Raw genomic sequence first — 14,379 nt, 5'->3', positions numbered from 1 at the left:
CACAGGGTACAGTGTCACTTGCTGCGTGACTATCATTTCTGGCAGCATCTGCCTTTTTTTCCCCAAGGCCTTCCGCCCAAGTAAGAAATCAACACAGCCTTTCTGCTTCTGACCGTGGTGGGCCTGCTTTCTGAAAATTTAGAGGCTACAGTGCAACGTGCAGTGAAACAGACCATATGTAATTATCTAATTATAATCACAATAGTTTAGGCTCATGATTTTCAGAAATACCTAACAACCACAGTTATAGTCAGATTTTTCAGGAGTGCTCCACTCCTTGTAAAAGCACTAAATGGGATGCCCATAAAATGCTTGCAACAATCCCAACGGTTCCTACTGACAGCAATAGGAGCTGCAGATACCAAGCAGTTTTGAAAGTCTCTTCTCTGAGTCCAAAATACATGTTTGGTTGAATTTTTGCATAAAGAATGCTATGAAAATAAAAAGAAAATAACGGAAATATTCTAGAGGAACTCTTTGAGGTTTTCTCTCGAATTAGTGACAATTGTTTTTTTCTCAGTGGCTTCCACAGCAAATTTGTTTATCTTATAAATGTGATTGCCAATGCTCTCGAGAGAAGGATCTATAATTAAGCACTTACTATCCACAGATTTCATTGCAGAAGTAGCAGTACTTATATAGAGATCTCACCTTTAAACACTTAAATTGGAAGACGTAAACATCACTTTTGATAAGTTGATCATACTTGCTGTAAAGTATAAGAGACTACAAATGTGAGGCCAATTGCCATCCTTTTGCATCATTATTTTTTGGTCTATATCACACACTAAATCGCAAGTATTTTAAGGAAACTGCACACAGTAAACCAAAACTTAAAACAAAGAACAGTAAACTATTATGCACTTGTACTTGATGTTATCACATTTTTATCTTTAAAAATAATAATCTTCTGCTTCAGGCTGTGCCAACATGGTGAAGAAAAGTAATATATATTTTAGGGAAAGCCATTTACATAAAATGTACCAAATGAATGTGTGAAAATCAAAGCTTCACAGGGACTCTTCTGAGTAATACAGATGTTGAGCATGTTTTGTTTAGGTGATTTTAGACATACAACTTAGGTGTGACTCAGAGGAGTAAAGATAGGGACCTAATTTCCTTAGTCGATGGAGGGAAAAATGATTCTTCCAATACAGATGATTTAGAGCACTTGGCTTAGATCCTAAAGTAAATGGTTTGACCACATTCTTGAGAATGAATGAATTGTAGTGAAATTGTGTTATTATATTTTGTGCCAGAGTAATAAAGAAAATACAAAAAAGCTCCCGCAAGATATTTAAGAAGCAGAGATGTTAAGCAGAGCATTACGAACTCTGTGTCCCATCCTCGGCAATATACTTTTCATCATGTTAACGTTTCACATATATCATGCAATTTAAACTTTATAGAGGGAATAAGTGTATTGATTTATTTTATGGTGATGGTGTGATCACCAGAATATTACCAATAGACCTACCTGATAAATGCCAATTACATGCTGCCTGAGATTCTGAGAAAGCAAAGACATTTTCTCCTGAAAACTATCCTTTTTCTGTCCGTAAGGCATGCTACACCTTGATAATTCTTTATAACCACTACATGACTTACATAAAATCTTTCAATTCAAGCTTTTAGACTATAACCCCAAACAATTATTTTTCTCGTTGTATTTTGGACTTTTTATTACTGACTTTTTTTGTTAGATAATAATTTCTTAATCAGTAGACTGGATATTAGCAGAACAGTTCTTTATTGGTCATGATACATACTGGAGTTGATCATCTAGAACTGATTTTCCACATAAGCCCTCAGAGATCCAGGAAGCACACTGTCTAACACATGAATGCATTGACAGTCAGACTTTGCACAGATGACCATTTAGGCACCACTTTTCCATATAGCAAGACCAATGGAAGGGGAAGTGATAATGGTGGGATCTTTCCTATACAGTAATAACAGCATGATTATAGCAGTTTCTCAGGAACTTGATTTGGTCTCCTCAGCTTGTCAGAATTCAACTCCATATCATCTAGGAGAAACCCTTAATTATAAACTTGAGGAAGTTCTAGAAATGAGCATTTTCTTCCCCTCCGAGTAAAACTGTGTCACCACACAAAAGAAGATTTAAGATTCTTCACAGAAGATAAAGTATTATTCTTCCCTGGTATTAGGACACACACACCTGAGTGCCTGTGTCTCCAAACAACTGCTTCTAGAGTTATTTCTACTTTATGCTGTTAAACAGAACATTCTCTATTGTCCTTGCTACACCCAGCGGTCTTTGGAGACAGAAGCTGTGGGTCTGCATATCTTCAGCCGAGAAAATGAACTGGCATTTCCCATTTTCTGAACCCTTGCTCCAACAAGGGGGATATTTTGACCTGTGGAATTAGTCTCTGACATGCAATGGGGAGGGGTTTTTTTAGAAAGCTTTCTGACGACAGCTTATCAGTGGAAAAAAACTGCAAATGGTTAAACTGAAATTTTTCAGTATCCAAAAATTATACCAGATATGATGAACTTTTTTTCCCCTTTAGGGAAGGAAGAAAGGGATGGCCTCAAAAACTCAGTCTGGTAGCCCACCTGAGGGGCTGTTAGAGTCCTGGCTCAGCAGCGGCCAGCTCTGGGGAAGCTCCACCATGTGGATTACCCTAAACTTGGGCAGGTTCAAACTCCAAAGGGGTTTTGCTTCTGCTCATTTTCCCTTGGGGAACTGGGGACCCTTGGACATCCAGGATCTCTGCAGTCTGGGGAGATGTAGCTCTTGCTAGGTGTGAACTTTGGGATCCACAGCAGAGAACCAGGAATTTTTAAGAATGGCTATGCTGTATCTAATGAGGCCATAAACCCTAACTCAGAACAGTGGGTTCGAGGGTGGAAGAAGCCTCGCCGTAACTGAAGTTTTACCGGCCGATGCCAGGTCGTGCACGACGTGCATCAGGGCACACGGTGACAAAGCCCGGCCGTTCTCTTCCCTGCGCAAGGTCCCAGCCTCCCGCAGGGCACAGACCCGCAGCCAGGAGAGGCACGAGTCTATCTCGCTGCTGGGCTACATCACATCTTCCCAGTTTTAGGAGCATGTGTATCAGATGCCGCTAATTACTAGGCTGATTAGCTGTAGCTGGTGTAGCAGGTTTAGTATCCCGAGTAGCTGCTTCTATTTACAGTGTCCTTTCTTTTGCCTATTGCACTATTGTTAAAACACCAGCACGTAAATATGAATGGTTGTCTTTTTGGATTCTGCCTAAACAGACAGAAATCAGTGCCCTTACAACCTGGCCACGATAAAAACTGAAACGCCTTGGTAATTTAAGCTAACAAGAATATTATAATATACGTAATCTGATTCTTTTTTTTCTGAGAAAACATTAAAGATTTAGGTCAAAGAGAAAGAAAGTATTTTATTTCAGTGTTGTTGCCTATAAGATTCATGCTATCACGATTAACTGCAATGCAATACTTTGGCAGCTGCCAAAGAGAACTGAAAAAAATATAGACAAAGAAAAAGCAGGAGAGGATAATCTTGCATACACACAGTACATGTATGGTGACAGATAAGAAAAAAGCTCAGATACCATTTACAGCTGTTTGGTTGAAAGTCATTATGCATTTAGCTTAAGTCCTTAGATGCTAACCTGGGTTATTGCTCAATGGTTGCTTTGCTGATGAGATGTAATGATGGTTTTCATTTCTTATTCTCATCAGAATTGAAAACCTTTTTGGTAAATGGTGGTGTACCTGTAAACTGCAGGTGTGGAGAAACAAAACAAAACAAAAAAACCCTTTGTAAGTAAAAATCAAACCCCAGAACAGCTTTTGAGCCTTAAAAACTAAACCTAATCTAATCATGTCAAAGGAACTGTAAATGTGTGCTGAATTTCAGTCAATATGACTGATTACCTGTCACTTACTCAGCTCTGATTTCTCCCGCTATGTGCTTTGGAACCATCTTTGTTTTAGGAGCTGGGAGGCAGCGTGTATGAGCTGTTAGCTCACCTCCACCTTGGTTTCCTGAATGCTTTTGGGGCCGAGTGATACGCCTTACCAGTGATTTCAGCCTAAAAGCTTCAACAGCATCATCACTCATTCATTTTTATCATCCTCATTGATGCTGCTCAACCTGAAACTCGGAGGAAGTTTTGCACCTTGAGACTACCCAGGCTTTATAGGGGAATGCCTGAATGCTTATGCTAAGCTACGTAATCACTGGGCTTTCTCTAGTTTTGGATTCTGGCTTGAATTTTAAGTGTCATTTAAGTGTGAAGTGTTTCATAAGTTAAGCATGTCAACAGGCACATGACTTCTGGCCTTAAAAATAACATTATTTTTTTTTTTATTAAAATGCCATTTACAACAGAGTGAAAAATCTTGACCAGGCAATATGCATTCCTACTAACTTTCCTATATGTGAAAATATTCCGACTTGCCTGCAACACACAGCAAAAGGGTAACTAGTTGCAGAGTCCGGTTTCGTAGCACAGTCTGAGGGAAGTAAGGGCTTGCTCCTTTAGTACATCCCATATCACTCATCCTTTACAAAAGCCAGCAGCAAACTCAGAAAACACATTTTAAAGAGATTTATGCAAGTAGAAGAAAAGATTTTTGTAGGCAGAGAAGTCACAGGAGACAATCTACAAAATTTGACAGAGCTGTTTGAGCAGTGTAACCAGCTGCTGCACAAGTTTGCCTGAGCTGCTTGTTCCATCATTCCTAGAAGCTGCAGAGAACAAGGTTTTCAGGACCTTTGGGAGTAAAAGGCTGTTACTCAGGCCTGTTTCAATATACCTCTATAGCAAATGGAGGTAGTAGTGTATACAGGCGAAATGGACAATAAAAACTGAATAATGCTAAACTGTCACAGCAAGTCCACAACAAGAAGTAATGTCTTCTAGAAACAGAAAAATAAATTCTACAAAACTCTTTCTGTTCCATTTCATGTGCAGCACGTATTGATCATTTCAAATGTCCTCTGTACAAAGGCTATTTTCGGGCTGGGGGGGAGAAAAAAGGTGGTCTTCATGCTATACATTATATTCTCTTGAAGTTTTTCCCTGAGCTGGCAACAATATACATTATTTGTTTTCATTTATTTTATTCTGAAAGTATGTTGTCACAGTAGCACCATTAACAGCTTCCATATGCTGTGAAGATAATATTACAGGAGGACGATGGCAGTGTAATTACATACTACATCTTCAGACATCTGACTCTGGCAGAGTTGAAGATTACTTCAGAGTTTCAAATTAATCTGAATGACCCCATCTTTATTGCTGTTGAATTTCTGGAAGTGATGAAATGCCAAGTCATTGGGAATAACTGATAAAAGCCTAAACAATCTGAAATGAGTAATGTAGTGTTTCTCTGACTTCATCTAAGTCCCATACGCTTTGCAGCCAGGTACGATATTTTATAGAGAAATGTTTGTTTTAATGAATCTGAGTGCTCTTCAGTTCACTAAGAATAGATCAACTAGGCAAAGAAGGAGAAATCCATTATCATATGCTCTTACATTTTACGTTCACCAAAATTGTGGCTGTAAAGAGGTAACTCTGCAGCGATGATTTCTGTCTTCCAGTGTAAGTGTCTGTAAAAGACCTGGGGATCAGGGCTAGAACTGTGTTGTGGAAACGTAATACAAGATTCAAGTGTAGGCAAAGCCCTTTTGGATCCCTTTTCTTCCACCTCTTCTGCATAACTTGCATAGCAGAGACCCAGTAATACACGGATTTGTAAGTGATGTTAGATAATAGGAGGATTTGTGATTGTCTCCTGCAGACCATGTTAAAGTTTTATTCTTTACTTAGAGGTCTTGAAGTACAACTAAGAAATAGCTGAGGCTAGTCTTGTCTTGATAATATTTTGCATCATAGTGCTCCTTTCCAGCTGTTAAGAAGAAGAAAAAAAAGTAAGCCTTTCTTTAGTACATTCCCTTGGAAAAAGAAGAAGGAAAGATCCCTTTAGTATGTTCCTTTGCAAAAAATAGCAAAATGATAATTGCACAACCTTTAGTAGCTCAGTCAATGAGTACTACAACGCTACATATGGTAATGTCCAAATGTGGATGCTGACACAAGCAGACTTTACTTACAGGGATTTTTCTCAACCAACCAAAGCAAGTTTTGCCTTCAGGTATACTTTGCATACTGATGGGAAGAGGGAGGAAGCAGACAAAACACATTTTTTCAGAGGCAATCAGACAATTATATAGGTACTATAGCCCAAACTACTAGCTCACAGAAGTGTAGGTTTATTCCTAATCCAGCAGTGTTAATGTCGTTTTTTTCCTCACCTGGAAATACTGTAAAGCTGAAAATGCTGACACAGCATGCATTGTAAGGAGATAACGACAGGGAACAGCGTCTGCTGTTTAATTCAGCGCCTGGATGCGAGTGTCATCTATCCTGCTGTTACATGATATACAACTTCTCAGAGCCTTATTTTGTGAAGTGTGACTGAGCCACTACCAGGCGGAAATCTCTGAGACATCCCCCTAATATGCCTCCCACTAGTGACAGTGCCTGTCCCGCCGTACTATTGAAAACGAGGTGTAAATTTCCTCCTCCGCGTTCACATGTAGAGGAACGGAGAAGGCCATCGCCGACGTTCTCCCGTGCCAAAGGGGCTGCTCTGCGAGAGCCGTTGGAGGCTGACCCAGGGAAACGAAATGGTGGGGCGAGCAAATGCTAGCTCTGTTGAGAATCAAAACATCCCGGGCCCACCGAAATCAGCTCCAAAAGCTGCTGCCGGGTTTGGACCGCCAAGGCTGCTGCGTGAAGAAAGGCGAGCGGTCCTTGCCCGCTGGAAATACTGGTCGTGGTGGTGTTAGCGGGCAGCCGTGCGAAGTAACGAGCCCAGGCAGAGGTGCAGCCCACCGGTGCTTAACCCACCGGTTAAGCAGTCTGCTTAACCCAGGGCATGGTCTTATAACTAAGGGCTGCTGCTACTGATGGCGTTAAAGTCAAGGCTGCTCAAAGTACTTTGGACCTTTCCTTTTAGCTAGTTTAGCTATTATATCAAGCATTTTTTCAACGTAGCTGTCTCCCCGAATGAAACCATTTTGTCCTCACACATTGGTGGCAATGCTTGTCTTAAAAGTGTGTAGTTTTCTTGTGGGTTTTTCTTTTGTAACTTTTATTACCACTAATAGTAAATAAACTGAAAATACCAGTGTGCAGAGCTAAAAATTTTTTATTTAGCACTGAAATTTTAGTAAGAGCACCCTCTGGTGGCTAATGTATAAACAATACTCTATATCTGCCACCCCACAAGGAGTTGTACATGTACTTATAATACTGAATATTACAGAAATGGGTGGACATCCTTTTTCTGCTGAATTTTTCCTTTCCACTACTGTGAAATGCATAGAAATATATTCTCAAACAAGACAAAAATTCAGATACTAAAAACTGTTAAACATTGAAGGCGGAAAATGCTTACAAACATGTGCTGTCTACAAGTAGAATTTAATTCAAAAGAGTCAACAATATGGGTAAAATTAAAATTAAAGATAGAAGTATAGATAGATATCTCAAGAGATAGAGGTGCTAAGGTCCTTACAGTTGCACTGGACCAAATCTACAAAGTAGGGGAAATCAGTGGGTAAAACATGCATGTCTTTTTCCAATCCTTGGTTGTTTTGATCTCATTCTAACTGAATGATTTAAGGCTGTTGTTTGTTTTGCACAGGCACCATGGTTTTAATCAGACATACTATGTTAATTAGCAAGAAATCCCCAAAATGACTGTCTACCACTTTGTCACAGGTATCTTCCATTTAAAAGTACCTGAGTCCTCTCACGTTGGTTCTGCTATTGGAAGGATCAGAGCTGTGGACCCTGATTTTGGGAAAAATGCAGAAATCGAGTACAATATAGTTCCAGGAGATGGAGGAAACTTGTTTGACATCACAACAGATGAGAACACCCAGGAAGGAGTCATCAAACTGAAAAAGGTATGTGGCACCTATGGGGTGTATGTACCTATGGCTCAAGTGAGAAACTAGGTAAGAGAATTTAATGTTGTGCAATTATACCTCACAAGTAACACACTGTAGTTTATGTCTTTATTAGAATCTGTGGTTGTGATCTTAGTCTTAAAAGAAATTGGAGTTTAGTGTTTCACTTCATATATAATCAGGTATGACTTTTCATAAATAATGTCAGTTTTAATGGCAGGGAAGTAATTCTTATCTCTGTCTAAAAAGTATAATTTCTCTTTTATGGGAAGTTTTCCACCTAAAACCATGTGAAAAATTCTCCAGTTCAGAGCATGGAATGAAAGAGCTATATTTTATGTTTGAGATAGTATCTTTCATTTTCACTTATAAGCATTTTATTTTGAAAATTTTGATTTTATGCTTGTTATTTTAATAATGAAGCTGTTGTACAGTACTATGGTGAACTCAGTTTTTACTCAGGGTAGAGGAGTCCCAAATGGTTGCAAATCGACATGTCCTACTTCCAGTCTCCTAATAGTGTCCCACATAGCTGGTTATCAGATATTCATGCAAGGGAGAAAACTGCATCTTAGTTGTTGATGGTGCTTTAGTGTACTAGAATAAGTTCAAGATTACTGAATTTATGAGTTTCGACGATGGAAAGGGTAAGTATTATTTGGAATTTAGTGATTAAATCACTCAGTAGGAGAGATCCAAAATAGGGACTGTCACATTTTAACGAATGGTTGTCTTCTGAGCCCAGACATGTACATGTACACCAATGATCAACTTGTTAGTAGAAAGAAATCTGAACCACCAGCTGATTTTGAAAGGCCAGGTTATGTTTTATAGACAGCTTATGCTTGTAGGTATAATTTTTGTAAAATAAACACATCTATGAGCTGAACACTTCGCAAGGGTCTGGGAAGGAAAGACTTCTGCACGTGTGTATTAAGACAAGCTTTAGGAAAAGAGAAGCTTTAGTTCTGATAAAATTGAGAATTTAGGTACTTGAATTTCCCCCGGCTCTGACCATGGATCTGTATTTGCATTATACTCATTCAAACAACGAAATTCCTGGCTTCAGCCTCTTGACCCATGAAATAGTAAATTATCCATGGATGCATTAAAGGACCAGATGATGTCAAGTCACTTACTCTTCTGCTAGGTTTAGCGACATAAAATGGAAGCTATGATACTCACAGGAAGTGATTGGTCAATGAGACACAAACTCTTTGCACTCTTCACAGCCGCCTTCTTTTCTGACTGAAAGTTTGAATGTACCGCTTCCTCCTTCGGTGAATTTGTAAACTTTGTTTCATTTTTAAAAATCGTCCTGCTCACCTTTTCCCCTCCACGCAGATGACTCAGAAATAGCTCCAACTGGAACTGGCAGGCTGAGCAGCTGCCTGCCCCTCCGTATGCGCTGCAAGTCGGAACCGGCAATGAGTGGGAGCCCTTGAAAAATGAATGTTTGAGCATCAAGAGTAGGTTTTTGATAGGATTCAGTTCTCCCTGGATTAGTCCTAAGCCTCAGCTGTGCTGCTTGTTTTTATACACAGCAATGGAATTTTTCCATACTTACGGTTAAGTAGGTATATATTAGACCGTATAGACAAAACAGTCAAATTGCCAATGCAGATGTAAACAGCATGCATATAATATTTGTTGCTGATGAAGAGCATTCACATGTGAAGTTGCCTGATGCACTTATCTTAGGACCAGCACAGACAAAATGCCTGGCCACTTTTGAGACTGCTATATGGGGCACTATATAATATCTAATTGAACGACTGATTTTTTTTTTTTTTTTAAAAAGACACAGCTAGTTCTATATTCAGATACTTTAGAGTTGGTCGTTGTATTTTGCTGCATTTATTAGTCTTTTCAGTAACAAGATATGGCATATCTGAAAGTTTAGGGCACTTTACAACAGCAGAGCATCGGTTGATGTTGCCTAATGTAAATGATAGATCTCTGTCACTGAACAGGAAGGGAAAAAAAAAATTCTAATCCCTTCTTAATCGTCTTCATCATGGTGAGCCTGGGGACAGCGACATGCTGTGAAGGTCAGGAAATACCAGCTTTGTTCTATGCAGCAGTGTGGAAAGAAGATAAACCCAACACGCAGGTCCTCCAGCAAAGAATGCCTTTATGCAGACCCTACACATTGCCCTTCACAAAATTTTGCTCAGGGAAAAGGTCCCATTCACTAAGCTTCAAATGATCCAAGTGTTTTAAGACATTTTGGAATCATCCAAAATCCATCCACTTAAGTTCCTTGCTGGATCCCAGGTTAAACAAGAGCAATCCAGATTCTTAAAGATACTGCTAACTCAGTTGTCTTGTCATATCCTCTATGCTTGTAATAATATAAATGCTTGTAATAATATAAATGTGTTTTCATGGGTTGCAGTTTTCAGATTTTCAGAAGTGCTGGAAATTCACAATTCTGTGGACACCTATTAAAATGCATGCTACCCGTACTGTGCAAGCCTGCAACAGCAGTATTCATTTGCCTGCAGAGAAGCAATTTCACATTGCATGGCGTTCAAAACACTGATTTGACCTTGTGGGATTACACAAATATTTAAGTTAGGTATGCATTTAAGCCTTTCTTTAAATCAAAGCTGGTGAATGAATAGGACCAACACTTTCAATTATGAGTTATAAGTAATAAACAGTCAAAGCCACTAATAAAAAGTGCCATGTACTTTAAAAAGAGGTTTGCCCTTTTTTCTGTATCATAGCATATTGTGATGCTGTAAGTGCTGCAGTAATTCAGTGCTGAGCCATTTCAAAACCATTTATAAAGTTTGCTTTTATTTTTCCTGAACAATTTCTTGCAGCCAGAAACTGTCAGTCACTGCATAGATGTTTTTTTGTTCTGTTGTTATGCAAAAAACCATGGAGACATTTCATATAAAAATTGAGAAAAATGAAGCCTTCCTGGACTACATTTATTTTTGGTGCAAAATACAATTGATGATAAAAAATTGCACAAGCCAAACTGTTCTTTTCAGCATGCTAAGTGCATTGGTGAAGGCAAAAAGCCATTCTCTGCTTCTCAGACACTAAATGGGCACAAACAGCTACAGCTGGACAAGGTGCACATCTTAAATCATCTGTTTTGGTTGCTAATTTATTTTTGTGCTATGGTCCAATATAAGCTTGATTGCTACTACTCTTGTGCTATTTACATATATTAGAAATGGAATAGCTTTTCTTATATTCTGCTGAAGAAAAGATCCAAATGCCATTTAGCACCACTGTGTGGTTAGTACTGTAATAGCTTCCTCTCTCAAAAACAAAGGGAAAATAGTATCAGTAAAAAGAGGGGGAAATATCTGGCTTTAGGATAGTGCTGCATACAGTTCTCTATAAGAGTAAGAAATATTACTATATTAGGAATAGAATGACCAATTTCTTCCCTTGTCTGGTGCTGTTTAATACACTGTTTATTGGGTTTTATATTGATATAGTATCTGTCGTCCTGCCTGAATGCTTCAGCAAACTACAGTGAGTGTCAAGAAGCAGCACCCTACAAGAAGCAGGGTGACAAGGGACCGTCTCCTTCGTGCCGGAGTGTTCCTCGGGTACACTCAGGCCTCAGGTGGGGCAGGGAGTGGGGCTCCCAGGTATGGAGGGAAAATGTGTCAGTCCCGGGCAAGCTCCTGATTTTATTGAAAGTGATAAGAAATCTTTAATGACCACACCCAACAGAAAAGGAAAACAGAAGGAGCCAAGCTCTACGGAACAGCTGGCACTAAATCTATTAAACTAAGGATGAGTTTATAGGATAAGCCCATTGTGTGCAGAAGCCTCTTAATTGGCTCAGCATGAGCTAATCCAGAAATTGAGCAGGGTTCAGGCACTGAGTCTGGCTCAGACATCGCTTTAGTAATTTGTGCAGAGTGTCATCAAAACCCAGGGAAAAAAACGTTTCCAGGCTTCACCTGGTATGATCCTACACTGCTGCACTATACTGGGTGAGCTTCTCCACGTGGGTCAGTGGAAGCTCGGGGAACATCTGCCTCTTATTTTTTGTAACCCATGTGCCACAGCTAACTGATCAGGTGACAAAGCTGCAGCCGTGAAATCCCAGCACATCACGGAGGGTGTAGCACGGCATGATGAGAAACAGTAACTTTAGTGATGATAAACTAACAGAAACTGGGGGGACAGCGAACAGCCCCAGTAGCAGCAGGGAGGTATTTGGAGTGTATGCTTCCTTGTAACCCCAGGGGCCACTTTTACAAAACCTTTAATTGGAGTCAGCAAGTAGAAGGTTGCCTGCTGACTGAGCTGAGTTGTCTCGCTCATGGGACAGCCCGTGTATGTAGTGCTGGGACGTTGCTATATCGTAAGAGCGGTCTGATAGCATCTGTACACCACAGCAGTGAGCGTAAGGCAGGCTCGCGACGTCCCTCAGCCAGAATCGCATTATGGCTACTACTTGCTCTACTAGCAGGAGCGCACAGGCTGCTCAGCCCACCCCTTCATCCTGCAGAGGCAGGGAGTACCCTCTGCACGTGCGTGCATAGGCACTGTCTGCCTCTAATCCTAACTCAGGGGTTTGCGTGAGCGGGAATTGTGGTTTTACGTTTCGAGGAGGAACAGCAGGCGATATTAAGCCTTTCAGTACAGGCAGAAAGTGGTGACCTGGGTGCAGACACATTCATAAATATCATGGCAGCCACAGAGAAGAATGACGGGAAGAGTGAGGAAGGGGAGATCTTCAGTCTCGGCAGTTTGCAGATAGAGCTGTTGGGTTTGGTTTTTCCTGGAACAGCGAAAGGTACCTGCGGAAACGGGTAAGATGCTTGAGAGCAGCAAACAGCTGAAGCCCTGACATCGTTCGTCAACTTCTCCCCTTCTCCAGATACAGAACACAGCTATATTTTGCCCACTTCCCATCAAATCTTGAAATACTCACTGCAGATTTGGCCAAATATATAGCCCTTGCCGTAGATTTGCCCTACAGATCTCATTTTTTTACTGTGCATTCTCATCTCTAAGTAATGAATGTTCCTGGTTGATCTGGAGATTGCTTTAATAAATTAACCTGCTCTATAATACCAATGATTTCCTTATGCTATTTAAAATCCAGTGCAGAAGTGCAGTTACTGAAATGTGTCAACGCACAGCAAATAGTCTGATGGCAGTATTTCACAAAATCTCTAGATGCTCAACCCATCTCTAAGGGGAAAGTGTTGCCAGGTTTTGAGACGGGCACATGTGACACAGAGTTGTTCTACAACAGCACAATGCTAGTATGAAAACAAGCCTAAGTTAATATGCGCTTCCTCTCAACCCAGAGCTACGGTCCGTAACTATCCTTATGTCCTGGGGCTTACAGTCTCATCCCAAAATATGGCTTTTCCATCATTGTAGGTGTTGATCGTGAAAGCCTGTATCACAAACACTACTGTTGTATCTCGTACGTGTGGATAAAAAGTAGAAATTTCTTGAGCTTCCGGTCTTGCCTCTTTGTGAAGCAGAGCAAACCGACAGGATAGTCCTTTTCCCACCCTTGCCGTGCTTCTCATCAGATTTCATTATATCTTTCAGCGCCTTTTTTTTTTCTTTCAGTTCTTTAATTCTCTCTCTCTCCATCTATCCATCTAATACATAAGTTTTAATACAGATACATCACGTAGTAGCATTTCTTAACTTCTACCTTGAATATGGGAAACACTAATAATTCAAAATATATTTATTTCTAACACAGAGCTGTTTATGTGCTTTCGTAGTCATACTAAATAGGTCTGTTCACGGTAATTCCAGAGTTGCAAGATAAAGTGATTTGTCAGTATGTGTTATTTGATTTGGGGATTTGTAGAATGCCTTTGCTGCACACAGCTGTGTATATGCTGATAGTGCTTTACTATGCAACTATATAGAGCAGCTTGTAACTGCAAAATAAGAAAAGGCAGATAAGAACCAGTAGGGGGGCCAAATACATGTATTCCGTCACTGGTACTTAGAATATCAATTAGAAATACTCCTCTAATTGTTGAATAGTTCACAGTTAATAAGACATTGCCTTAATATTAGCAAAAATGCTATTTACTGTGGAAAAACTCGTAACTTTTGTAAAATAAAAGCCTTATTCAAACTTAGCTTTCTGAATATAATTATTTTTATAGAAGGAATAAATATTTCTATTGTTTATTTATAAAAAAACCACCTCTATGAAATCATTCCATTAAAATCTGACTAATTGAAAGATGTTTCAATAATCTTACAGGTTTTTTTCTGTAAGATTCAAACATTCTGCTATGTTTGTACCCTTACCAGCATTCCAGATTTTAAATGAAAATAGGACTGAGCACTGTCAGACATTTATTATGTAACAGTGAAATATGTTTAAAAAAAAAAGGCAACTAAAATATCATGTGAACCACTCATTTCCTTCAGAGATTTTAGTGGTATCTACTAAA

The 14,379-nt window shown here is 39.6% G+C and overlaps 1 protein-coding gene across 8 annotated transcripts in view; it reads left to right on the top strand.

Annotated features, from left to right (window-relative positions):
* CDH12 (cadherin 12) overlaps positions 1-14,379 on the top strand; it is a 391,065-nt gene that overhangs the window by 326,074 nt on the left and 50,612 nt on the right. For all 8 annotated transcript variants that reach the window (XR_003927396.1, XM_030042002.1, XM_030042001.1 and 5 more), the window contains one exon: positions 7,764-7,951. Coding sequence is in view for 7 of the 8 variants with exons in the window: in XM_030042002.1 (XP_029897862.1) it covers positions 7,764-7,951 (188 nt within the window). In the remaining variant the exon portion in view is untranslated. The remainder of the gene's footprint in view (positions 1-7,763; positions 7,952-14,379) is intronic.

Source organism: Aquila chrysaetos, chromosome 18 (genome assembly GCF_900496995.4).
Source record: "Aquila chrysaetos chrysaetos chromosome 18, bAquChr1.4, whole genome shotgun sequence".
Taxonomy (NCBI): Eukaryota; Metazoa; Chordata; class Aves; order Accipitriformes; family Accipitridae; genus Aquila; species Aquila chrysaetos.
The sequence above is the reverse complement of the archived record's forward strand: the minus strand, read 5'-3'. Positions and strand labels throughout refer to the sequence as shown.